The following is a 25,047-nucleotide window of genomic DNA, read 5'->3' as shown; positions in this document are numbered from 1 at the left end:
ATAACTTTAATACTGATTTATCCGCTGTGTCTTTTTGATAAGATTTATTAAGATTCTCATTCACAGACATACCCTTACTTGTAACATTCGACACAGAACAAAGTTCCACATCTTGAAAGCTACCTAACACAAATCCAAATCCTACCCCAAGGCCTTTCAAACAGCATCACACTTAGGTAAACCGCAATCCCACTGGTAGGTACACTACCTGGTCACAACCAGCAATAAACTCAACCTGTCCAATCACAGGTGTGTTCCTAGTTAAACACAACTGGTCTTTGTTTGGAAAGCACTGGCAAAATATTAACAAGCAAATTATCATGTCAAGACACAACAAAAATACAACCATCTGACTTTATCGTGGAACTTGAATGAAAACAGAAGTATAAATCAGTAAAACAAGAAGTGTCCACCTGCAGTGTATATTAGACATAAAGCATGAATATAAAGTGTTTCAAAATGAGTATGGAGATATTATTTGGTAAATAGTGGTATTAGCATAAATGAGTAAGAATAACAAAACTAGGATGGATTCCTTGCTTAAGACTAAATAAAACTAAACTCTTATGAAGGTTAACGAATTAAACATAAATAATAGATTAGTGAAAAAGTAATGGTCTTATTTGTCAGATCCACAGGAAAACAATTAACTTCTCATTTGGAAATGATAAAAAGAAATGGACTGACATAGATACAAAAACACAAAATCAAAATGAAGTACCTGAGAAATTACTGTATCACAGTGATAAAATATTTAAATTTACAACAGATTCATTCAAAGTACAAGGAAAGCATCACCTGTTCCAAAAGATAAATGAGCAAAATACCACGGATGACATGGAGAAAACAGTAAATAAAAACATGGAACCATCTTCAGTTCTCAGTGGTTCATTTCATAGTTACTATGCAGTGAGTTAGACAATGAACATGTGGAGAAATGGTGGGGCACGGTATGAAGCCCCTTCACCAGTGACAGTATTTTATATTGCTACAATTTACTTGGAATGCAGCACAGAGGAAGAGTCAATCTAATTAAGCAAGGCCAAGGAAATCTTTCAGCAGAAATTGTTGATTTGGATTTCACAGTACTACCTAAAAGGCAAACAGAAATCACTTAAAAGTTTAGTGATATGGAGATTTGTGGTGAATTGTGTTGTATTAACACACATTAATAGATGTCAAAATAAATGTGAAGGTTAGACTCATGGAAAATGTTTCAGATATGATGTGACCAAAAAATAAATAACAAAAAAGGGCTGCAGATATAGCTCTCAGTGGCATAGTGCTTTGCCTACCATGAGTGAAGCACTGGGTTCCTTTCCTAGTACTGAAAACAAAACAAAACATTAACAATGCAAACAACCAAAAAGCAATAGTATGCTAGGCATCTGAGGCATTCTATGCTCACATATCATTTATTCTTCAAAACATGTGCCAGAAAAATATTATTCTCATTTTACAGATAAAGATACTCCAGCAAAGAGAAGGCCAACATTACACATCAGAAAAGTTGAGAAGATGATACAAAACAAGATTCGACTCCACAAACTGTTTCCAATCACTGCACTTCGTACTTCTCTTGAACATAATGAAGACTGCAAATATGCACAACTATGGGTATCTGGGACCAAAGCAAATGTGAAATAATTGTGAAACAGGAATAGAATTAAAAGGAATTTAATTTTTAAAACCAGCAAATGCTATATGATCTACTCAAGAAAACAATCAAGCACTGAGCACCTGACTTACAATTTCCATGCAAAGTAAAATTATATCCCTGGAAAGAGGTTTGGCATCTTTTCTAGCTTCAAATTACTTCTAACTTCACTCTATTCTAGAAAAATAAGATGAGGAAGGAAATAGTGCAGGATCAATAGCAGAATGCATGCCTGATTGTTGGGTAGAAACCACAACATAAAGGTAAGAACAAGATCAAGAGACAAGACGACACCCAGAAGGAGAGGTGGTAAAGGCAAAACTGGCTGCAGAAGGCAGATAAGAAATCCGCCACCTAGAGAAGAAGAGGGCTGGAAAGGACAGGTGCACATCCAAGCAAAGGAGAGATCTTCTGCTTATTTTCTATCTTACCAAAATTAGATTTCTTGTCTGCTAACAGTTGGTTAAGTTTAGAGATAAAAATCAGAGCCCCTGTAGAAATATAGGGATAGGTGTGGGGTGGCCTGATGTAGTTTAATTATCCCTTCCCAAGAAAACTGGGTTCAGTAATGTATAAATTAAGGATGGCACAGACTTATTCAACACCATTCAGGTGTGTGCTGACGCAGTAGTCAAGTAATCACTGTTTTCACAACTACATTATCAAACCATTTGAGTTTTACTTGCTCTTTTAAGATAAGAAGAATTCTTTTAACAGTCAAATCTCAGATGACACAGGTCAGTGGTAAATAGAAAATGGGAGTAAAGATAAGGAGAGGAAACTATGGAGTCTATGAGAATAGAAATAGAAAGTTCATGTTAAGAAGTATGCATTTGTGGGGTCGGAAAACCTGACCCCTGTCCTATGGACTGTCTGTTCATCAGCACTTTTGCAGATTGGAAAGATCATATCCCTAAGTTATAGGCAACAGTTTTTCCCTGAATATACCACCTGTGCAATCATTTCAGAAGGTCGTTTTGCACAGAGTGTGGAGGCAGAACTAATTTGTCATCAAGGCTTTGGAGACAAGGAAAGCAAAGCTAAATGCTTCAATAGACATCAACATTTTAAGGCAGCAGTGTGAGTATGGCTAAGGAAGGAGAGATGTTAAACAATGCCCTGTAAATCTGATCTTACTGATACTATATCTCAGCCAGACCAGGATCAGTGTGTGTAAAATGATTAATCACCACCTCTCTGAAATATTCAAGGTCCTCCTGCCTCTTAGGATGGAAAAAAAAATCTAATGCTGACATATGACTTTGAGGCTTTTGTTCATTCTATATTCTTTTAATAAAATAGAACAAAAAATTTTGCCTTGGGCTTGGCTGAGTTATGGGGTTTATCTCTTAAGTGGCAAAAAGCTTCATTCCTCAGTCCAATTGCCAAACTGAGCCAGAGTTACAAGAAGCCTGATAGGGAACAAAAAATGCCTATGCTATACCTCAGGGTACGATACATCAAACGTGGTAACAGCTCTGAAAGACAAATTTTCTCTTAATATTTATAGAAAAATGGGCACTGTAGAACAGAATTAATTTAGCTAGTGGGTAAATGCTGATAGCTGTGTGTGGTAAAGCCTGGTATCTGTTTTTGACAAATGCTGGATGAATTACAATCAGACTCTAAACTTAAAAAAAAAAAAAAAAAAAAAAAAATTCAAACTCTAAACTTGCAGCAAGCAGGACCGGGCAGGTGGGAAAGCAAAGCCTTGGGAAGCTGCTTGAGGCATGTGCTCCAGTGGGCACCAGCACCTACCTTCTCTGCATACTCAGACACAATCTGCTTGATCTCAGCAGAGCAGAGGCCCACGATCTGGCCCACGGAGCTTGCGGTGAGACGGCTCTGCAATCACATGAGGTATGCTTTCAAAGCCAGGCAATGTCTTAACAGACCTAGAAACCTTAAACACTAAGAATTATTGCAAAACAGATGATATTTCCAGGAGTAAAATAATTTCCCTTTTGTTCCCTTATTCACCATAAGGAAGAAAACAGCCTTAGGACAAAAGTCAAAGCTACCTCCTACGTCACTCAGCTGACTTTGTTAGCCACATCTCAGGTCCCGGGTACCCCTGGAAACTATTCCTCACCTTCCCTGCCCCACTTCCAGGCCTTTTGATGGCTACAGAATAAAGCCAATAAGGTATTTCATGGGTCCAGAACTCAAGGAAGAGAAGAGCAAAACTACAGGACAAGAAACCTCAGAGACCAAACATCTCTCAAATGCAAAATAAATGATCCTCTGAGTACTGTGCCTGGCTAAACTTTCTGGATGGGCTTGTTCTCTGAAAAGATCAATTATAAACTCTGAACTCCATACTTTCCCTAATGCCATTTGAAGGGGGAAGAAGATGGGGGTTCCTTAGGGAAAGTGGAATCTGTGGTTATAAAGAGGCAAGGCTGATCCCTCTTTCCAGCAGAAACCTGCAGAGTGAGCCAGCAGGAACATCCTAACCTCACAAGGGCCCTCAAGTCTCCTTCTCACAGGTCTCTGCAGATTACAATCCTATACATTATAGACCGGCTTTCCAAAAAGGAACCCACAGGAACAAAAGGCATTACTCCTGAAAAGAAAGGACCCCACTAGGAAGAAGCCTCCCAGAGCAGAACCATAAGAGTCAAATCCTCCTCCATATCTTCCTCATCCATGGCCACTCACCTCATTTGCCATGGCGGTCATCTTGGTCATCAGTGATTGAATACGCTGCTGAAAGAAGAACAGAAAGAGCAGCAGTGAGTGGCTCTGCCCACAAAAAAATGAAGCGAATGCCCCTGTAGGTCTCTGTGATAACATCCCAGGGTCATTTTCTTGGTCTGGTTTTATGGTAGGCTTCATGACAGATAATGGAAGGCACAGAAGACACAGCCCCTGGCTGGCTCTCTGGGAAAGCTAAGGATGGCAGTCACTTTCTTCTCAAATGACTGAAAACTCAAAAGATCTACATAAAGCACATACCTCTTCAGCTGCTTGAAGCTCATCCTCCTCATGGACATCTGCTCTTTCTGTAGCTGACAGTCCTGTGGGAAGTGGTGTTTTCTTGTCCTCAGCCTACAAAGGAAGACGTAAAAACAGCTGAGCACCAGAGTTGGAAATTCAACAAAGGGCAGCACTGCAAAGAGTCATGAGTCTGTTAAAGAAAACACACAGGGGGCTGGGGATTTAGCTCAGCGGCATAAGCGCCTGCCTTTCAAGCAGGCAGTCATGAGTTCGATCCCCGGTACCGATAAAAAGGAAAAAAGACAAAAAAAAAAAAAAAAAAAAAAGAAAGAAAGAAAGAAAACACATAGATACAGAGAGCTGAGTCAGTCTCTGACAGAGAATGGACAGTCATAGCCAAAGGTTGCATTCAAGCCACACAGCCATCACTTGACATTCAAGGCCTGGCTAATGCCTGTCTCCATTTCCCACCTGCTCACTGATTAAATGAATACCAGGTCACATTTACCAGACTTATTCTTCTGCTCTGATTTTGTCTTCCTCCTACTCCAAGACCTTCAAGGACAAGTAACAGACAAGGCACAGTTTCTTTCAATTGTCAGGTGAGATCCATTAGTAGGTAATCTAACAGGTATTACTAGAATCTATACAAATAAAAGTAACAGTACACATCAGATTGCTTTGTAGGTGGTAAAGAATTCAGTACAGGATTGGTCAATGAAAGTTTTGCTTTGGGGGAGAATATGAATATGGGTACTGAATCACAATAAAAAATAAAATTTTTACTGCTACAAGTGATCAAACAAGTTTAAAAACCACTGGTCTAAAGGAAAACAAAATTTAAATTGCTTCTTCTATTGATCAACCTGTTCCATCTGGACACAGCCATGGGCTGTCAATGTTCTGTGCCATGCCCAAGGTACCCTGCATTAACTGCTCGTCCTCAAACACAGTCTGTAAGCCTAGAGTTCTTGGTTTTAACCCCGACTCCACCATCCACCAGCTGATTCACTTCAGGATCACTGCTGATCTCTGGCTATCATATGTGAAGGAGAGGATTAGCCTTGCGTTCCTTTCTTGGCCATCTAAACTTCAGGATGCTTTTCTGTAACAAGTCTTTCATTCTCCACAAAACAGCATGGACTCCTGACTACCTGGATATGTTCACAAAAGATAAGATTCCAATCCAAATGGGCCATCTGATATAACAATGACAAAACAAGCCCAATTTGTATGCTATTTTATGGACATCTTGTGATTTTTTTTGTCTCAGTCAAACTGTATTTCAGAATAGTCATACACACAAAATTCTTTTCAGATTCAAATTATACATCAAATTAAAAGTACACATCAATCCCTTGCTATTTACCAGGTGATACATGACATAATTCAAATTCACAAAGTATTTTGCAAAAAATGATTATCAGGCTGAATGAAACACAAATATGGAGAAAAAATGAAAAAAATTGGAAGGAAGCATCACAGTCAATACTCTCCTAACTACGAATAAACCAATGCTAATATCAGTTTCTGCTTATTAATTGTTTATTATGTGTGGGGTCATTCTAGGTCCTTCACAGCACTCTGAGGCAGACACAATGACCACCCCATTTTACAGATGCTGTGAGACAAGGTATACTGGTTATGCAAATTATTTAAAGTCACACAGTGAAGGGGAGGTGCTCAGACTTGAAGCCAGTAGGTCTGGCTATAGAATATATGCTCCTGGTCACCATCAGTCCCCTGAATGACTAAGATGACAATGACGACAGAAGGTCACAGAGGGGTGGAGGAACTGGACAAGTGAGGGGGCAGCAGCAAAACAGTGAGAGGAGCAGGTTGAAGCAGGAGAGGAGCTAGTTGAAGAAATCTGAGGTCAGGTGGGAAATGTGAAAAGAAATTCTAACAAATCTCAAACTGAGGGACACTATTTTTAAGAAGCCACTGACCACTTTAGCAGGCTCTCTCTAAATCACAAAGCAGTGATTATAAATGCCTAGTCTTTGATATCAGACAGATTTGGATTCTTATTACAGCACTTTAAGGTTCTGTGACCTTGGACAAATCACTGAGCCTCTTGGAGCATTCGTTTTATGGTTCAAAAAACAGGAACAAGAATCCTCTTCATAGCATTGTTAAGTGAAACAATGCATGCAGATCTCTTAACAAATGGCCTGAAACACAGGGGCTGGCACTGTAATATTTATGTGCCTTCTCTGCTACTAACAATTAAGGATCACTAATAAATACACAAATGAAAAGAAATCATTTATACTCATTTGTGAAGTTAGACAATCCCAACTTAATTTGGCTCTTTCACACTCAGCTGTCTTTTGGAGGGCAGGCCTGTAATTTACAGCTGAAGGCCATCTCTCTGCTAGTACCCTGTTCACACCTAGAAGTCCTCATTCTGGGACAGGATTTCACATTCTTAGACCCCATGCAACCTACTTTCAATCACTCTACATTTCAAGTGCCAAAAGTGAAAGTGTTCAGCCTAAAGAAGCAGCAGAATGGAAATGCCAGGACAGGTACACAGGGGAAAAGGGCAGCTGGCCCATACCTCCCACCCATGCCAGGCTTCCCAGGGAGCTGGGTCCCAGGCTGTCAGTGTCTGGTAGAGGCCAAAGGGTGGTCACTGCCACTTCTCAAATATTCCCTCCCATTATCTATACTTTTTTCTTACCTTCTCTGTTTTGTTCTGGCGGCTAAATCCGTATCTCCTGCAGGCCACAAAAAACAGAGTTCAGTTACTATTCAAAAATCACAATAAAGTCTGTTGAATGCATTCTGGTTTGGTTTTTATATGAAAAGCACCAAACAGAATTCAGCCTATTTGGTCCCTGTAGAAAATGTTTTAAATGCCTTATGCAGAAATACAGTCCATCACTTTCAAGTAAAGGCTAGCTATCCTATTTGCTATACAATTACTGTAAATTGGAATTCTTTATTGGCAGAATATAACATTTTCCTTAAGTGCAGTCATTACTCTGAAGCAAGAACTGTATTTCAGAACCACAATGTATGCTAAAAGCCTTCAAAATATCTTCAAAATATGTGAATGTATTTGCTCAAGCCAAACATGCTCTACAATGTTATCTTTTTATTTTCAAACATAATCCAGGGATGATGTCAATAATGTGCATTCACTTAATGCAACTTGAATTAAACCATACACACACGCACACACAGAGAAATGCATTTCCATTTAAATGAGCTTACTTTCTGGCTCGAATTAATCTATGTCTTAAAAAAGAAATATAACAAAGCAAAAGTATTAAACCTAAAACAAAAACATAAGGAAACAGACCCAGCCTCACATACTTTTAAAGAGCTTGTAAGGAAATTAAGTTACATGCACCTGCTTAAGAAAAACAATTGCACACTTCACTCTGACCACACTCAGGCCATGCCTCACCTGCCCACCCATGTGCTGTTTCTCCTGCTCTGGTGCCTGCAGCCTCATTCCCTCCCATCTTCCTGCTCATTCTTTATGCAGTCTGTCAAAGGCATGCCTCTCCTCTCAGGAGGAAAGGGATTTCCATGGCAGCCCCAGTGCAGCTCCTCACCTTGTACATTCCTGCTCCACTACTGCCTGAACAGGAAGCGTGGCATGTGCTGTTCTCCCCCTCATTTCCTGATTTACAGTTCAGGCCCCATCTAGCTTCTGGGCAGACTCCTCTTATTTCCCAGAATCAATTACACTCAACTACCTAGTTATCTGTCTGTATCCTTCTTCTTGAGGGTAATGATCCTACTTTTACATTCTGTCTTTCTTTTGTGATGGTGGGGATTGAACGCACGCTTCATGCATGCTTAAGCAAGCATACTATCACAGAGCTATTCAAGGCCTCCCTTTTACATTTTGTATCTCCAATGTTACTGAATTAATAAACTAAACATAGAAGAAAAAATAGAAAAATCAAGATGCTATAAGTTTAGCTTGGGTTTTCTGCCATAACTGGAGAACCGGGCAATGTTCCCATTCTTTAGGCACAAAACTATAGGATTAAAATATGACAGACTGAATCTAAAGTTATTTAGGTCTCCACACAAATTCTGTAAAAAGCCTTGGGGAAAATTCTGTGAATTAGCCTAATCAATATTGATTGTATCTTCTTGTAGTACTGTTGCAGAAGCAGAAAAATAAGACTATTTTCCAGACTTCTGACAGCTAGGGTTCTGACTACTATTTTGGTCTTAGCAATCGGGAGCATTTGTTGGAGTTGTAAATGAGGAACAATTAATCAAGGACTGAAGGAGGGCACAGAAGTTCCACTGAAGGCCACAGAAGAATTGTGATTTCAGGGCCAGCAACTGTCACAGAGGCTTCCTGGTCTTTCAACAAGGGCTTCTTGATTTGGGCAGAAGTGGCATGGTCTGCAATGGGCAGTGGCCCCAGTTTCCTAATTTCCCAGGCTGCTGACTATCTTCCTAAGCATGCAGCCATAAGCAGTGCCCTTGGCCCAGCTCTGTGAGGCCTGGGAGGCCAGCCTGGTGCCCATCCTTCCCTGTGATGGGAAGCCCTTCTGCTGAAGAAGCCTTTCTGCTGAAATCAGTGTCAGAACCCTGTTCTCACACAAGGAACTCTAACCAACACAGGTCTCACCAAAGCTTGGCGCTAGTGTCCTCACATCTAGAACACTCCTTCCTATTCTATACCTTTAGTCTGTGGAGATCCATGGGGCAGAGGACATGCCCTCAGGTAGTTAGCCCTTACCTAAGGCCTTAGGACTTTATAAATTAACCGGAGGAACAATGAACTAAATCTGAATGACTCAATCACCAAGTACCATGTATTTCTCCATAATGATAGAGGAAAACTCTTCTGACCACTTAAAGACAGGTTACCCTCCCAGTTGTATGCTTTTTCATTTATACCACAAGCACACACCACACAGCACAAAGAACTATCTATTATACATAACCCTCAGGCCTGCGTCGTGAGCTTCTAGAAGGAGGAATTTACTTTATTCATATTTATTTTTAAAATTAAAACAAATATCATGGTGGTCACATCTGGCTTGAGGGCCAGAACCAACTCATTTATTTTTAGATAGACTAATTTTCATCCTTTAGAAGGAAAGACTTGCCTTTATGTTATCATCTCAAAGAAAAAAGTTGTTGTCTTTCCTTGGAAGCTTATAAGGATTAAGCATGACTTCTTTCCTACTGGTCTCCAGTACACAAAAGGAGAAAGCAGATGTTCATTCAGGGAGATGCTAATGTCAGTGCAGTTAGTTCCAGCCACCCAACAAGGGCTGGGCTATAAGCAAAGCAGTGGACAGGAACCTCTGCCGGCACAGCAAAAAGAACAGGCAGCAATATACTCACATCAAAGGATTGGATACCCTAAGTAGAGAATGCAGGACATAAATGGAGGTTAATACCTAGCATCAGCCAAAATATTTAATGGAGAGAAGCAGTCTTTGTGGGTTGCAAAAGTAAAAATAGGTTATAAAATTTTTTTTTAAAAATTAGGTATTATTAAGAAGTGACAACACTAATTTTCTAGTCATTTCCCTAAAACAGCAGTGACACAAATCCAAAATTATTATTCTAAAAACATAAAATTGATGATAATACTTCCATTTCTTCTGTTTACTTAAGGTTTTAATACGTGGCATTATCTGAAGCTCAGACATGTCATAGCCTCTACAAAAGGCTCAAGAGAGCAGAGCCAGAGCCACTGTCACAAACGCATTTCCAAAGGGCAAGTGCAAAGGCAAGCCACAGATATTTAGCTAACATCAGACAGGCAAGTCCCTGATGCTGGAAATCTCAGGGGTAATAACAAGAAACACAATCGGACAGACTCCAGTTAACCCAACTGAAGCCATTTAAACCAGCTTTTTCTTTTATTAAACAGATACCTAGACTGGGCCTCATTCATTACCTGCCATATTCTAAAAGTGTAGCATGGATTCGAGATTCTTCATCAAGCAGCTCCTCTGCCCCCTGTTGGCGTTTGTACTTCCGACGTGGCTTGTAAACATCCTAAGTGGATGAGACAGACAAATTACTCGGTTAATAAGACTCACCTAAACAGGATGCTAGATGCCTCCAGCCAGCAGGGCTACAAGCCTTTCCCGCATAGAGTGAGTGCTTCTGTTGTAGGACAGGGCATTGAGGAAACTGCTTTTAGGGAGCATGTTCTACAGGTGACAGAGAGACAGTTTGTGAAAGCTTGGGTAAGACCATGAGTGGGACTTCTGGTTACTTGAGATGATTTGCTTTGCCTACACAGCACACTACTGCCTACAAAAGAGGGGCTTCACTTTTAAACATTTATTAAAATGATCAGTGCTCACTGAAAAAGGTCCAAGTACATAAATTTATGAATTGCCAGCCCTGCCCAACAAGTTAACATCATATTTGCTGGGTACCCTTCTACATCATTTACAGATGTGAAAACAGCTGTGGTATAAACTAAAAATAATGGAACAAAACTCAGAAAGTAATCAAACACTCTTCAGTTTTTTGTTGTGTTCTGTATTTGTTACAAAATTTTTAAGTGGATATATTCCTGTAAAAAGTTTCAAACAGTATGAAGCGCACAAATTTTTTTCAAAGTCCTGCCTTACTCTCTCTTTCTCTAAATCTAACTTATTTCTAACCAACCACTGTTTGTCTGACAGGTGTAGATCCTTCCAAACCTTTGTATATTTACATAATTACAGGTATATATGCACATTTTTGGATAGCTTTTCCTATATAAGGGAAAATGTAATGAATGTATCATTCTATAACTATTTTTTTCTTAACAAAATAAATTGGTGATTTCCATGAAATAAATTTAACATACAATGCCACTTCATTCTTTTAAACTAAATGTAGGGGAGTCTGCACCCAGTATTCTGTCCACACCTGAAAAGCATCTCTGAGGCCTGCAGAAACAGAGCCTGCACCCAGTGACCAGCAGTCATCTGGTAAATTTCTCAAGCATGGGAGGAAAAGAAGCTGACTTCCAGATAAGTGAGGCATACAGATTGCTACAAATTCAGCATAAGAATAGAATATTAAAAGTCGCTTGAGAAAAGAAACAGATCACCTATAAAGGAAAGCCTATCAGAATCATGGCAGACTTCTGAACACAAAAGATCAAGTTAAGAAGAGCATGGAGTAAAGTATTCAAGTAATCAAAGAAAACAACTTCCAACTCAGATTGATGTTCCTTGCAAAACTATCTTTCAAAATCAATGAAGAAATAAGATACTTCGTAACAAAGAACTGAACAACTTTATGACAACCCCACCAACTCTACAAAGAGTACAAAAAGATATCCCAGAAAGAGCTAGAAATAACCATAATTCCAAGAACAACAACAAGAAGAAAAAGCAACCAACAAGCAAGACAAGCAATTAAACAGAGAAGTAAAAGTAGGGAACTAACAACAGAGAGATAATGTGACAAAGATAAGCCAATATATATGTCATAACCATTAATGTAAATGGTCTCATTTCACCAACCAAAAGAAACACACTGGCAGAGTGGATTAAGAAACAAAATCCAACAATATGCTGTATAAAAGAAAATCATTTAACTCAAAAATAAATTCACAGACGGAAAATCAAAGAATGGAAAACAATACTCCATGCAACAGGAACTCAGAAAACAGCAGAGGTAGCAATTCTGTTTGCAGACATTGTAAACTTCAAACCAAGAATGATCAAAAGAGATAAAGAAGGTCACTACATACTTGTTAGAGGAAAACTTCAAGAGGAAGAGATAACAATCCTAAATATATATGTACCAAATATGGGAACACTCAGCTATGTAAGACAAATATTAATAGACATGAAAAATCAAATAAGCAATAACACAGTCATAACGGGGGAACTTAACACTCCAGTGTCAAAAAGAGACAGATCAACCAGACAAAAATCAGAGAAAAAGTAACAGAATTGAATCAAATTGGTAAATAAATGTACTCAGCAGATGGGTACAGAATATTCCACCCAACAACATCAGAATATGCATTCTTCTTAGCTGGACATGGGACATTTTCTAAAATAGGCCATATACTAGCCCACAGAACATGCTTAAGTAAATGCAAAAAAATCAAAATTATTCCATGCATATTATCTGACCATAGTGCCATGAAATTGGAAATTAATGAAAAAAAAACCTGAAAAAACATAGAAACTAATTAATATCCTCCTGAATAATCAATGGATCACCAAGAAAATTAAAGAAGACATTAAACAATATATACAAGCAAATAAAAATGCAAATACAAGTTACTGAAACCTGCAGAATGCAATGAAAGCAGTCATCAGAGGGAAATTCACTGTAGTGAACTCTCACATCAAAAAAACAGAATGAACACAAATAATTTGATGTATACTTCAAATATCTAGTAAAAGAAGATAAGTAAAGCCCAAAGCCCAAAGAAAAGAGATTAAAAAGATCAGAGTGGAAATTAATGCAATTGAGATTAAGAAAATACAAAGAATTAATGAATCGAGAGTTAGTTCTTTGAAAGAATAAATTGATAAGCTTCTAGTCAACCTTATCAAAAAAAGGAAAGCAAAACTTAAATTCAGTAAGCAATCAAAAGGAGAAAATCACTTCAGACCCTGTGAAATTACAAAAGTTCATCAATACCTACTTCGAAAACCTGTTCTCTTATAAGGTTGATAACACAGAAGAAATGGACAGATTCCTGGAAATATGTGAATTACCAAGCCTGGATCAAGAAGATTTAAAACTGCTGAATAACCCAGTTTCAGTTAATAAAACTGAAAATGTAATTAGAACCTTACCAACAAAGAAAAGCCCAGGTCCTGATGGATTCACTGCTGATTTTTTTTTTTTTTTTTTTTTTTTTTTTGGTACCAGGGATTAACATCACAACCTTGCATGTAGCAGGCAAACGCTTGAGCTACTGGGCTAAATTCCAGGCCACTGAGCTAAATCCCTAGCCTACCTGTAGAATTCTGTAAGAAATTTAGGGAAGACTTAATGCCAATACTCCTCAAACTCCTCAGTGAAAGGGAAGCAATTCTCTCTAACTCATTCCTAGAAGCAAGTATTACCCTAATATCAAAATCAGACAAAGACCCAACCAAAAAAGACAATTACAGGCCAATCTCGCTAGTGAATATCAATGCAAAAATCTTCAATAAAATACTGGCAAACAGAATGCAGCAAAAAATCAAGATTATATGCTGGGACCAAGCGGGATGCATCCTAGGAATCCAGGGATGGTTCAACATCACAAATCAGTAAACATGATATACCATATTAATAGAGCCCAAAGGAAGGGACTGGGGATTTAGCTCAGCGGCATGATTGCCTGCCTTGCAAGCAGGCAGTCTTGAGTTCGATCCCTGGTACCGATAAAAAACGAAAAAGACCAAAAAAAAAAAAAAAAAAAAAAAAATAGAGCCAAAGGTAAGAATCACATGATCATCTCATTAGATGCAGGAAAAGTTTTGATAAAGTCCAACACTCATTCACGATAAAAACCCTACAGAAAATCAGAGTAGTTAGTCTTTATCTCAATCTGATAAAAGTCACATATGAAAAACTAACAGCCAATATCTTACTAAATAGACAACACTGAAAGCTTTCAACCAAAAATCAGGAACAAGACAAGGATATTCACTATCAATGCTCCAATTCAATACAGTTCTGGAAACATTAGTCAGAACAATTTGACAAGAGTGCAAAATAAAAGGAATAAGGATAGGAAGGAAAAAGTTAAATTATTATTTGCAGATGACATGATATTCTACATGCATGACCCCTGAAACATCACTGAAAGACTTCTAGATCTAACAAACAAATTCAATACCATAGCTGGATACAAAGTCGACACTCAAAAATCAGTAACATTTCTATACACAAACAACAAACTCACTTTGTTTGTTGACAAAGTGAGAGAACCCACACCCTTCACAATAGCATCCAAAAAAATGAAATACTTAGTAATCAGTCTAACAAAGGAAGTAAAAATCTACACAGTGAAAATTACAGTACTATGAAAAAAGAAATCAAAGAGGATTTCAGAAAATGGAAAAACATTCCTTGTTCATGAATAGGAAGAACAAACACTGTGAAAATGGCCATCCTGCCAAAATTGTTATACAGATTTAATGCAATTCTAGATTAAAGTACCATTTGCATACCACACAGATCTAGAAAAATCATTCCTAAAACTCATATGGAACCAGAAGAGACCTAGAATAGCAAAGGCAATTCTGGGCCACAAAAGCAAGGCAGGAGACATCACAACCCATGACTTGAAATTATACTACAAAGCTACTGTGATAAAATTAGTATAGTACTGGCAAACAAAACAAAAACAAACCCACCACAGATCTGAAGGTTAATGGAACAGATTAGAAGAAATAGCCAAAACTACAAATACACTCAGCCACTTATCTTTGAAAAGGGGCCAAACAAGCTCACTGGAAGAAAGATAGCCTCTTTCATAAGTGGTGCTGGAAAAACTGGCTTTCCACCAGACCTATGCCTATTGCCATGTACTCTAAGTCAAATGGATCAAAGATCTAAATATTAAAACAGAAACACTAAATCTACTGGAAGACAAATTACGTAGAAATCTTGAAGACACAGGGGTAAGCAGAGTTTATGAACGAAAATCAAATTGCATGAGAAATCCTTCCCAGAATCAACAGCTGCAATCTCCTGTTACTAAAGTTTTGCCTGTCAAAAGAAATCTCCAACAGAAGGAAAAGAAAACCCACAAATTGGGGGAAAAAAATCTTAGTAACTGTCCCTTAGACACAGGACTTCTACCTAGAACATATAAAGAATTAAAAAAGATCAGGTCCCCAAAAGTCAAAGACCCACTCCAAAAATGGGCATCTGAGATGAATACATACTTCTAAGATGAAGAAATACAAATGGCAAGTAAATATATGAAAACATGGTCATGGGTCATTTGAGAAATGCAAATTAAAACCACAGAGATTCCATCTCACTCCAGAAAAAATGACTAAGAACAAGAAATCCATCATTAACAAATGCTGGAGAAGTGTGGGGAAAAAGGAACTCTTCTCCATTGTTGGTGGGAGTGTAGGCTGGTGCAACCACTGTGGAAATCAATGTGGAGATTCCTCAAAAAGCTAGGATTAGAGATCCCATTTGACCCAGTAATTCCACTTCTTTGCCTTTTCCCAGAAGAATTGAAAACAACATACCACAGTAATGTATATGCACTCATGTTTATAGCAGCACAATTTGTAACAGACAAATCTTGGAAACAACCCAAATGCAACAAGGGAGGAATGAATAAAGATATGGTATTTGTATACAATAGAGTACTTCTCAGCTATAAAGAAGGACCATACCAAGGCTTTTATAGGTAAGTGGATGAGACTTAAGACCATACTCATAAGTGAAGTAAATCAAACTCACACGTGTAAATACCTTACTGTCTCCCTAGTGTAAGAAACTCAAAGAGTAAATAAGATTAAAATCTACAATACATATTGTGAAAGAATAAGAAAGTGCTCACTCAAAGGGGAAAAGGAACTTGGTAAGAGACAGGAGAAAAGAGAAAAGGGAAAAAGAAAAAGCTATTCTAAGATGATTATTATACTACTAATTCTATTAGTTCTTGGAAAACAACAATACGCTTGATTAAATCAATTTTGTATGTCTATATCTGGTAATCTAAGTAACTCTTTTGAAGATAACAGTACACAATATTACAATCATTGTTAAGTTTCTATCATCTTGTTTTGAAAGCCTATATTGTTATTGTTTTGGGTTTTTTGTTGTTCTTGTAGTTAGAATTTGTACATATCATTTTTCTGTTTTCCTTTTCTGTTTTTCCTCTTTAAAATAAAAACAAATTTAAAAATAAACAACATAATATTCCTGTGTGGTATGCAAATGGTACTTAACACAGATAGATACTGCCTAGTTTACCCACTGAAGCATATTTAGGTAGCTTGCACGTTTTTAATTATAGACAGTGCTTGTACTTATGTGGAAGTAAATCAGTAACACAGAACTTAGCTGTGAATTTGCTGGTTCCAAGGTGTTTTACTCATCAAGTTGAGCTAAAGAAACAAACTGTGCTGATTTAAGTGACTACCAGTTTGTTAGCCATAATTTGGCAATAGCAACATGTACAAGCTTTTAATTTTTATGTATCTTATAGGTAAAAAACTTTACTTTGATGAGCACTCTCTAAATTATTAATGGAACTGGGAATCTTATTTATTGCCATATATCTCAATCATATTCTGTCCTTTAGCTTTTTTTTTTTTCTTTTGTGTCTTCTTGAGACAGGGTCTTCCTTTGCAGTTCAGGCTGGCCTTAGACTCAAGCAATCCTCCTGCCTCAGCCTCCGAAGTTCTGGGATTACAGGCATGTGCCACTACACTTGGCATTACTTTCTTACTAATTTGCAAGCAAGCTTTATAATTTGAGCATTGTTCCTTTCATTTCTACCTCTGTAGCAAATACTTTCATCCAAATAGTAAAGTTTATCAACTTTCTATGTGTAGGTTTTGGTTCTATGACATTTCAATGTTTTTCCATATTCAGTTTTATCAGTCATTTTCTTTACAGTGCCTAGATATGTACTGTATTGTATTGTACTGTGTTTATTTTTGCAGTACTGGTGGTTGAACTAAGGGACTTTGCACTGAGTTACCACACCACTAACATCCCTTTATTTTTTACTGTGAGCAAAGGTTTCGTCAGGTCTCCAGCTGTCCAAGCTGGATTCAAAGAAGTGGTCCTCCTGCTTCCACCTCCCACTGTACCTGGCTTCACTTCTTAGCCCATAGATTGTTTTTTTTTTTTTTTTTTAATTGGTACCAAGGATTGAACTCACAACCGCCTGCTTGCAAAGCAGGTGCTTATGCTGCTGAGCTAAATCCCCAACCCCCAAAAAATCTCATTTTACTTTAGCTTATAGCTTACATTTGGACTTTCAACTGTTAAACTTTTCTTTGGTATAATGAAAGATAAAAACCAATTCTTTTTTCTGAATAGAAAATTAAGAAACCCAATACTGTCAATTTAAAAGCTCATCCTGCTAAAAATTAGAAATGGTACTTATATTTCTTACCTTCATATCAGCACATCAAATTAACTATAAAAAACACTTGGTTTTTATTAGAATCACATCGAATTTAGATTACTTTGGGAAGAACTGAGACCCTTGTAATACTGACTCTCACCTTGAGAAACAAGGTTTCAGATTTTTCCTCTGAAATTCCTTTATTCTTGAATGTAAGCTTTCAAGTGAATGGTCATTATATAATCAAGGCCCCCCCACCTTTTTTTTTTGGTACCGAGGATTGAACTCACCACCTTGCACTTGCCAGGCAGGTTCCACTAAGCTAAATCCCCAGCCCAATCAAAGACCTTCTACACCAAGAGCCACAATTGGTTTGCCCAACACAGACATCTGTTAATACAGTACTAAAATTAAAATTTTCGTATGTTGGCGATTTTTAACCTTTAATACAGAAAAGTAGAGTGATTAAAAAATTCAGTTATGTAGCTTATGTTGTCTATATTGCTCTCAAACTTCTAGGCTCAAGGAATCTCTCTACGTTAGCCTCTTGAGTCTAGGATTTGTGCCACTGCTTAGCTAAAATAGATAACAATGTAGAAGCAAATACAGATCTATTTTATATGGCATTTTGAAGTCATTTTATACACATATTACATATACAGTATGAGGTAAATAAGTGGGTGCTCAATAAATTTTTTTAATATTTTGAATACTAAAAATATTTTTTGTCACTCTGTTACATGGACAGTCAAGTAATACCTCTGTAAAATTTGCTGAGGGTGCTGCTGCCACTAGGCAGCTGTTGTGCCAACAAGGAACTAGATGCTTGTCTCTGGACAATTCCATGACAAGGATTACCATCAGCTTTCTCCAAATAGTGGCATTTTATTCCAATTAGAATTGCTCCCCCAACCACACAGAATTAATCAGAACGTTATTTCTATTTTACTTTTAAGTATAAAAAGTTTCAAACAATCTGTGACCCACATTATAAACTCTCCACAATTCTGAGGAACAGGGAAAGTAAGACAGCTGCAGACTTGGCAGGGCTGTTCTCCCAAACTGCTGCTACAAATGCTCTCTGATTTGCTCCTGGTGTTCACATGAATGGCAAGCTACAGATACCACAAACAGACTTACAGTGAAGTGAAAAATATAATGACATAGTTACTGTGTTATTTAACTTTCACTGAAATTGAATGGCTCTATTACAAATACATACAATTAGGAGTTAAATACAATTATATAGGAGTGCTATATAATTGAGCTTAACTGATCTTCCTTAGTTACCACTGAGTCAATGACCCAAGACATGAAATTGGATTCTTCTAAAAAAGGACTGATTTTAAAACAACAAAATACTGAAAACAGTTAAAAGTACCATTTATTGCCAAACAATGACATTGCTAGCATTTTACATACTTTCCACTTTAAAGTACAAATCTTCATATAAAGTAGTGCCTCAGTTCAACTCAGTTCTTTCCATGATTCTGGTCACAAACCAAATTGGACCAGAACAAAATCAAATCCAGTAGTTAGGTTCAATACTGACCTCATGGGGAAATTTGATTCAGTTCTCATTGAATTCAGTTTGCAACCAGAATCACAGATTTAAGTTCATGAAATGATTGTATTTTTTAACCACACTGTGAAGGAGAGACAAGGCACATAATAATGATTTTTACTTTGCTAAGGAAGCAGAGATGAAGTAACTTGTCTAAAATCCCTACAACACTATGTTGCCTAGTATTAACCCATAGGTTCTTTGGCTTCTAACCTCCAAGTTTCCTACTATACTAATTTACCTATGTAGACATTCTAGTTACCCATCAGCCATTTCATCTAGCCCTCTCACAATACGTAATGTACAATTTGTATATAACATGGATCATTGCAATAGACCTAAATGTCACAGTTTTCTAGGACACTATAAAATACTTATTGCCAAATCACTGTTTAAAGTAACAATACTCAGGCATGTTGTCTAGTCCTATCTCTGCCACTACTCTGCCACTCAGCTACATAAAGTTGCGAGAGATCTTCCCTCAATAAGCCTCAGTTTATCTGTAAAGTAATCATGGACTAATAAATCTGGGAGGATATTCCCAGTCTATCATTCTTTACGTTCTTTTAAATCAATAACGATACTGACTTGTAATATAATTGTGTCAATAATTTCAGATCTGCAATTAATTTTAAAAATCATGCTTTGTATATGATTATGGTCTTTTAAAAATAGATACACAGAATCAACTTACTCTTTTGTCGTTAATAATGATCATGGTGATAATGGCTGTTATTTACTAATGGCCAATATATGCTAGACAGGTAGACTGCTCTCTCTGTGTTGCCCGTTTGATTCTTACACACATGAACATAGTTATCCTTGCTGCCTATATAAAACTGAGGTAAACAAGTTAAACTTGCCTGTGGTTACCAAGGTAATAAATGACAGAGACAAAAGGACACCAGAATTGGAACTCAGAAGTAGTCTGTAAAATGTTTTATGTCTCAAATATGACCATCCTTCATTGTGGATTCTGCTACTTTGTCCCGGTAGAAGATAAAGGACACAAGTGGTGTAAAAAAACAAAACTTAAGGGCATTCCTGCACCGTGAGAGTCAGGTCTCAGTTGACGGGTCTGGTTAGTTGGTTCCACCTGTCAAAGTGACACCTCTGAGCCCTCACTCCAAATGGCAGTGCAGGAAGTAGAATCACTGCAGCACTGCAGTGTTTGCAGCAAATCCCTGACTGCTGCCCTGCCAACTACCACAGACACCCACTCTACTGAACACAGAGCAGCCACTATCAATCTGGCATTCTACACTCAAAGCACTAGTGGGTCAGTGATACTCAAATCTCAGGAGGCAACACTTCCCTCCTTTAACTTCTGCGGCTTTCCATCTGTAAAACAGGTATATGAAGAATTGTGAGGTGTAAATAATCAATATAGTTAACTGTACCCGACACGTGGGGCAAAAATATACATACATCTGTACTTATCTAATACAAAATACTGATATATATCACATACCCATATATGATGTACATGTTATTATTAGGAAGATATACTCTATTGTTTTACTATCACCACATCTACATTTTATATGCTGGATGAAAAGGTCTTCCTCACAGCATTCTCTATGGAAGAAAACACTGCAGTAGGAAATTTCTCTTAGAGGATCCAGTAAATTCAATAAAGCATTTCCTTTCAACTGGAAGCTCCAAAGTCTTTTTTTCCCCCTTCTTCAGTGTTCTCTATTCTTCTACAAAATTCTAAGCATTAAAAATACACACACACACACACACACACACACACACACACACACACGGGCTTTGGGTAAAATTTTGAAGGGACTCCATCTTCAAGTTAAAAGCAAGTAAAAGATCTCATTCACAGGATATATCCTTCATGGATATGGAGGGCTGACTGCTCAAAAAAGGAAGAAGTAAGCAGTGTAACACACAAGTAAGACAATTATAATTATGATTGAGAGTGGAAGAGAAATAAGGAGGCTTATACTGGGGAGTTTCCATTTGTTATGGCTTCTCCAAATACCATCTTCAAGAAGAGACCTTGTGTAAAATGGATAACTATTTTGTGAAAAAAGGTTGGGAAGAAGAAAGTAACAGATTCAAACAAAAAAGCAGAAATATTCAGAATAATCTCCAGGAAAATGAATGAGCCCCAGACACAGAGACACCCAAATGATGAATTTAAATATTAAAGTGCATTACAGCTTTCTCCTTGGGGATCTGGCAAGTGATTATAATAGCGGTCAGCATAATGATTAACCCAATTCTATTTTATGAAATATATCTTAGTAAATAGAGATAAAAGAAAAATTAGCTATGGGATATTCTACATAATGATTAAGAGGGAAAAGGATGCCAGCTAAACTAAGTTGAATTAGTTCCCTGCAACAAATAATCTGCAGTTACTAAAAAATCCCCTGGACATACATTTATTCACATGGGAAGATATTCTCACCATATTATCAAGCAAAATAAGCAAGCAACAAAACAGAACATATTACATAAAGTTTCCTCCCCCTACATTTTCTATATAGTACTATCCCTACCTCTCTCCTACTTATTCTATCAAGGGTTAATTATAAACATTCAGAATAATGTTTGGGAACTATGTCCATCATCATTATCTCTTCAAATTATTTGTTTGCTTGCTTGTCTTTTTGAGATACGGTTTCACTATGTAGTTCTGGCTAGTCTTAAGCATACTATGTAGCCAGGATGGCCTTGTTCTCATGGCAATCCTCCTGCCTCAGGCTTCCAAGTGTTGGAGTTACAGGTGGGTGACACCACACCCAGCTATATCTCTTCAAACTCTCTGCAGTCATAGCATCAAGTGAAAGTGGATTTAAAAAAGAAAAACATTATTACAAATAACAAAGAGAAATAATGTGTCTCTAATGGTCTATAACTATTTCATGGGTGTAGAGATGATAGATGTCAGGCCCAATTTTACTGATAGGAAGTTCAATAGCTATGTAGACCTTTTTAATTTCTCAGTCATGTGGCTGAGCACTATTTTCAGTATGGTCTCACTTTGTACCCAAGTTTCAGGGTGAGATTTGCACATGAAGTATATACAAGTAAGCATTAAAATTTTAACTTGTACTTACTATTTTTGAATAGGTGATATAAAACTTAGCACGAAATTCAAATAGTAGTTTGCAGCAAAAATTTCTTTTCCCTTCCTCTCCAGCTACCAGACCCCCAACTTCCTTCCTCAAAGTGTTATCACTTTTTCAAGATAAAAAATATTACCAAAGACAGGAGAAAGTAACAGCACAGCAAACTAATTGGTTATTATTTCATGAGAAATACTGTTAAAGAAGAATTTTTAATAGTATATGCAAGACCTTGTACAGTGGTACCTTCATGGACTTAATTCTATGATTCTAGTGGCAAACCAAATTAGATGAGAATCAAATCAAATTTCAATGGTTCGGTTCAAAGCTGACCTTATGAGGAGATTCAATTCTTGTCCAATTCGGTCTGTAACCTAAATTGTGGAAAGACTTAAGCTTGTAAACCAAGATACCACTGTATTGGCAAGCAAAAAGAAAGTGACAAAATTAGATTTCAATTATGATTCCAATAAGGTTATAACGCCCATTAAAAATACAGAAGAAATATAGGCATTAAAAATGGTTGTTTCTGTGTTGTGAGATTAATGTTCATTTCCTCTGTATCACCAATCTTTTTAAAAAAAACTTTAAGAATGTTGCAACACTGTTTACACTTTAATACAATTTCATAACCATGAAAGAAATTATTCTGATGTCATACCATTTCTTCTATTATTTAGCCCTACCACCAAATCTGGAAATAATAAGTGTCACCATCTTAAAAGTTTTCTATCCTTTCCATTTCCACCATATAACTGAGAAAAACATACAGATTACAACTATCAAGAGACAAAAACTTTCTTGTTCTACATGAGCACTTCATGTTTTTCATCAGCAATTAACTACTGTTCTTCTCAGGGTAATCATTTTGGAGACCACAAACTTATTAAGCTAAATCAGTTTAGAATTATTTTTCCAGAAAAACTCCATAGCAAGTTCACAAAGTGATAAATGGCAGACAAACTCAACCTTTAACTTACAATGCTATGCAAATCACCTGAGTAAAGTATCTGATAGTGAAGCTGGGTAGCATATTAACAGGCAACGCAAGTATAAAAGTCACCTAATGCAACATACATAAGCCAAGCTCAATCTTACAAAACTGACTAAAACTTTAGGCATAATACAGCTTAGATGAAGTAAACAAAATGCAAAGTAATACTATGCATTGTTTCTAGAAGATTGTACATCGAGGCACGAGGGCTTCTTTCCTGCCAGGGACAGAAAGTGCCACTAATAATGCTACTGTGGCTCTGGTTTAGTGTCCTGAAAAGCACTAGCTTGCTGGGAGTGGTGGTATAGGCCTGTAATCCCAGCACTCAGAAGGCCACAGCAGGAGGATCCCCATGAGTTCAAGGTCAGCCTGGGCTACACAGTGAGTTCAAGGGCAGCCTTAACTAAACAGTGATACTTTGTCTCAAAAAAAGAAGTGCTGGGAAATACGTGCAGGTGTATAGATACCCTGTGATTAAGGAGCACTGTGTATGGTGACAAAGGACACCCCATTGTTACCCACGAGACCCAGAAACTGCTCAGTCTCTCCAGTCATAGTGGGAATGGATGTGCAGCACTACCCTCAATTTATCATTTCCAGTTGACCATCTGCTCTTTGGAGCAATTCAAAATTTACTCCTGCCACTGGAATAAATGAGGAAGCACTTTGCATTTGGGTATTTCTCCCTTAAAACTGAAAGCAAGCGCTCAGGCACTGGCTGTGACAAATTCTACCTGTAGACAGCGGTGTCTGGGCAGTGAGCAAACAAGAAGCTGAGCTGTAAGTTTAAAAAGGGCTACCAGAAACTAACGTGGTGCCAGGACAAGAAATATGGGCAAGGGAACTTACTGAGAGGTTGACCAATGTCTTGATGGCCTTGTCTTTTCTCTTTATGAAATCATCATCCTGAAAGATAAACAAGAATTAAACAAATCCCACAGACAGATTAAAACCCAATAGGCTTCTTCAACAATCTTCCATATAAACTGACTTATCACTGTACTGCCTCAAGTCATATCAAGTTTCCAACAAATTGGAATGTACTGTATTTGCAAAGGAAAAAGGCTAGAATCTCGGTAGACACCTCCAGCATAGGTCTGTTCAGCCATAAGGAGTGTAGCAATTAAGACAAGTGATCTCAACAAAACAAGGACAATAATAACTGGAAGGGCAGAAAATATACAAAATGTTAGCATGCAGTAACTGTTCCATAGTACTTAGCTATTACTGTAGCTTAATTATTCAAAATCACTAGTATAGAAATGTCCTAAGCAAGTAATCTCTCAAAAAACTTTACATAAAAATACATCCCTGTTTTTGTAGTTTAATACAAGTTCTGGATTAAGTGCCAAAATTCAAAGGAAATGGCAGCAATGTAGGGCCTGACACCCCATGGCAATCTAAAGGGGCACTTCTATTGCATCACAAAGCCCATTTCAAAGCTGAGGTGAGACCAAGAAAGGGCAGTCAATTTTATGTCCTCCTTCCTGGGAGTCTCTAAATATACACGCATTTTCAGCGGACAAAAAGGAAGAGCACAATACTGACCTCAGGGAGACTGTAAGTTTTCTGGAATTGGGATACAGAATAGGAACGGATGTAGTCACCCATCTCTTCTTTTGTTTCTATAGCTCGTTTCACCAGCCACTAGAGAAATAAGTGAGAAAATGTGAGTCGTCATAAAATCTCACTGTGGCAAAGTCCTGCTCAGACATAATGTATCTTCTGAATGCCAATCAGCAGTTGTCTTAACAGAGAAGCAGCTGGCAGGGCACTCCAGATGGTAAGACCCAG

At 37.6% G+C, this 25,047-nt stretch overlaps 1 protein-coding gene across 2 annotated transcripts in view; it reads right to left on the bottom strand.

Moving 5' to 3' along the window:
* The window catches only part of Ccdc93 (coiled-coil domain containing 93), a 78,775-nt gene that overhangs the window by 37,806 nt on the left and 15,922 nt on the right, over positions 1–25,047 (bottom strand). The window contains exons 5-12 of one of the 2 annotated variants that reach the window (XM_013142499.3): positions 24,802–24,900; positions 24,103–24,159; positions 10,494–10,594; positions 9,932–9,949; positions 7,284–7,320; positions 4,616–4,708; positions 4,319–4,366; positions 3,416–3,502 (exon numbers count right to left, since the gene is read on the bottom strand). In XM_013142499.3, coding sequence (XP_012997953.2) covers positions 3,416–3,502; positions 4,319–4,366; positions 4,616–4,708; positions 7,284–7,320; positions 9,932–9,949; positions 10,494–10,594; positions 24,103–24,159; positions 24,802–24,900 — 540 coding nt within the window. The remainder of the gene's footprint in view (positions 1–3,415; positions 3,503–4,318; positions 4,367–4,615; positions 4,709–7,283; positions 7,321–9,931; positions 9,950–10,493; positions 10,595–24,102; positions 24,160–24,801; positions 24,901–25,047) is intronic. The other variant, XM_013142500.3, reaches the window with a different exon arrangement.

The sequence above is a fragment of the Cavia porcellus genome, unplaced genomic scaffold, assembly GCF_034190915.1.
Source record: "Cavia porcellus strain 051 isolate PalLab524CR breed Dunkin Hartley unplaced genomic scaffold, mCavPor4.1 scaffold_12, whole genome shotgun sequence".
Lineage (NCBI taxonomy): Eukaryota > Metazoa > Chordata > Mammalia > Rodentia > Caviidae > Cavia > Cavia porcellus.
This window is presented reverse-complemented; position numbering and strand designations above follow the sequence as displayed.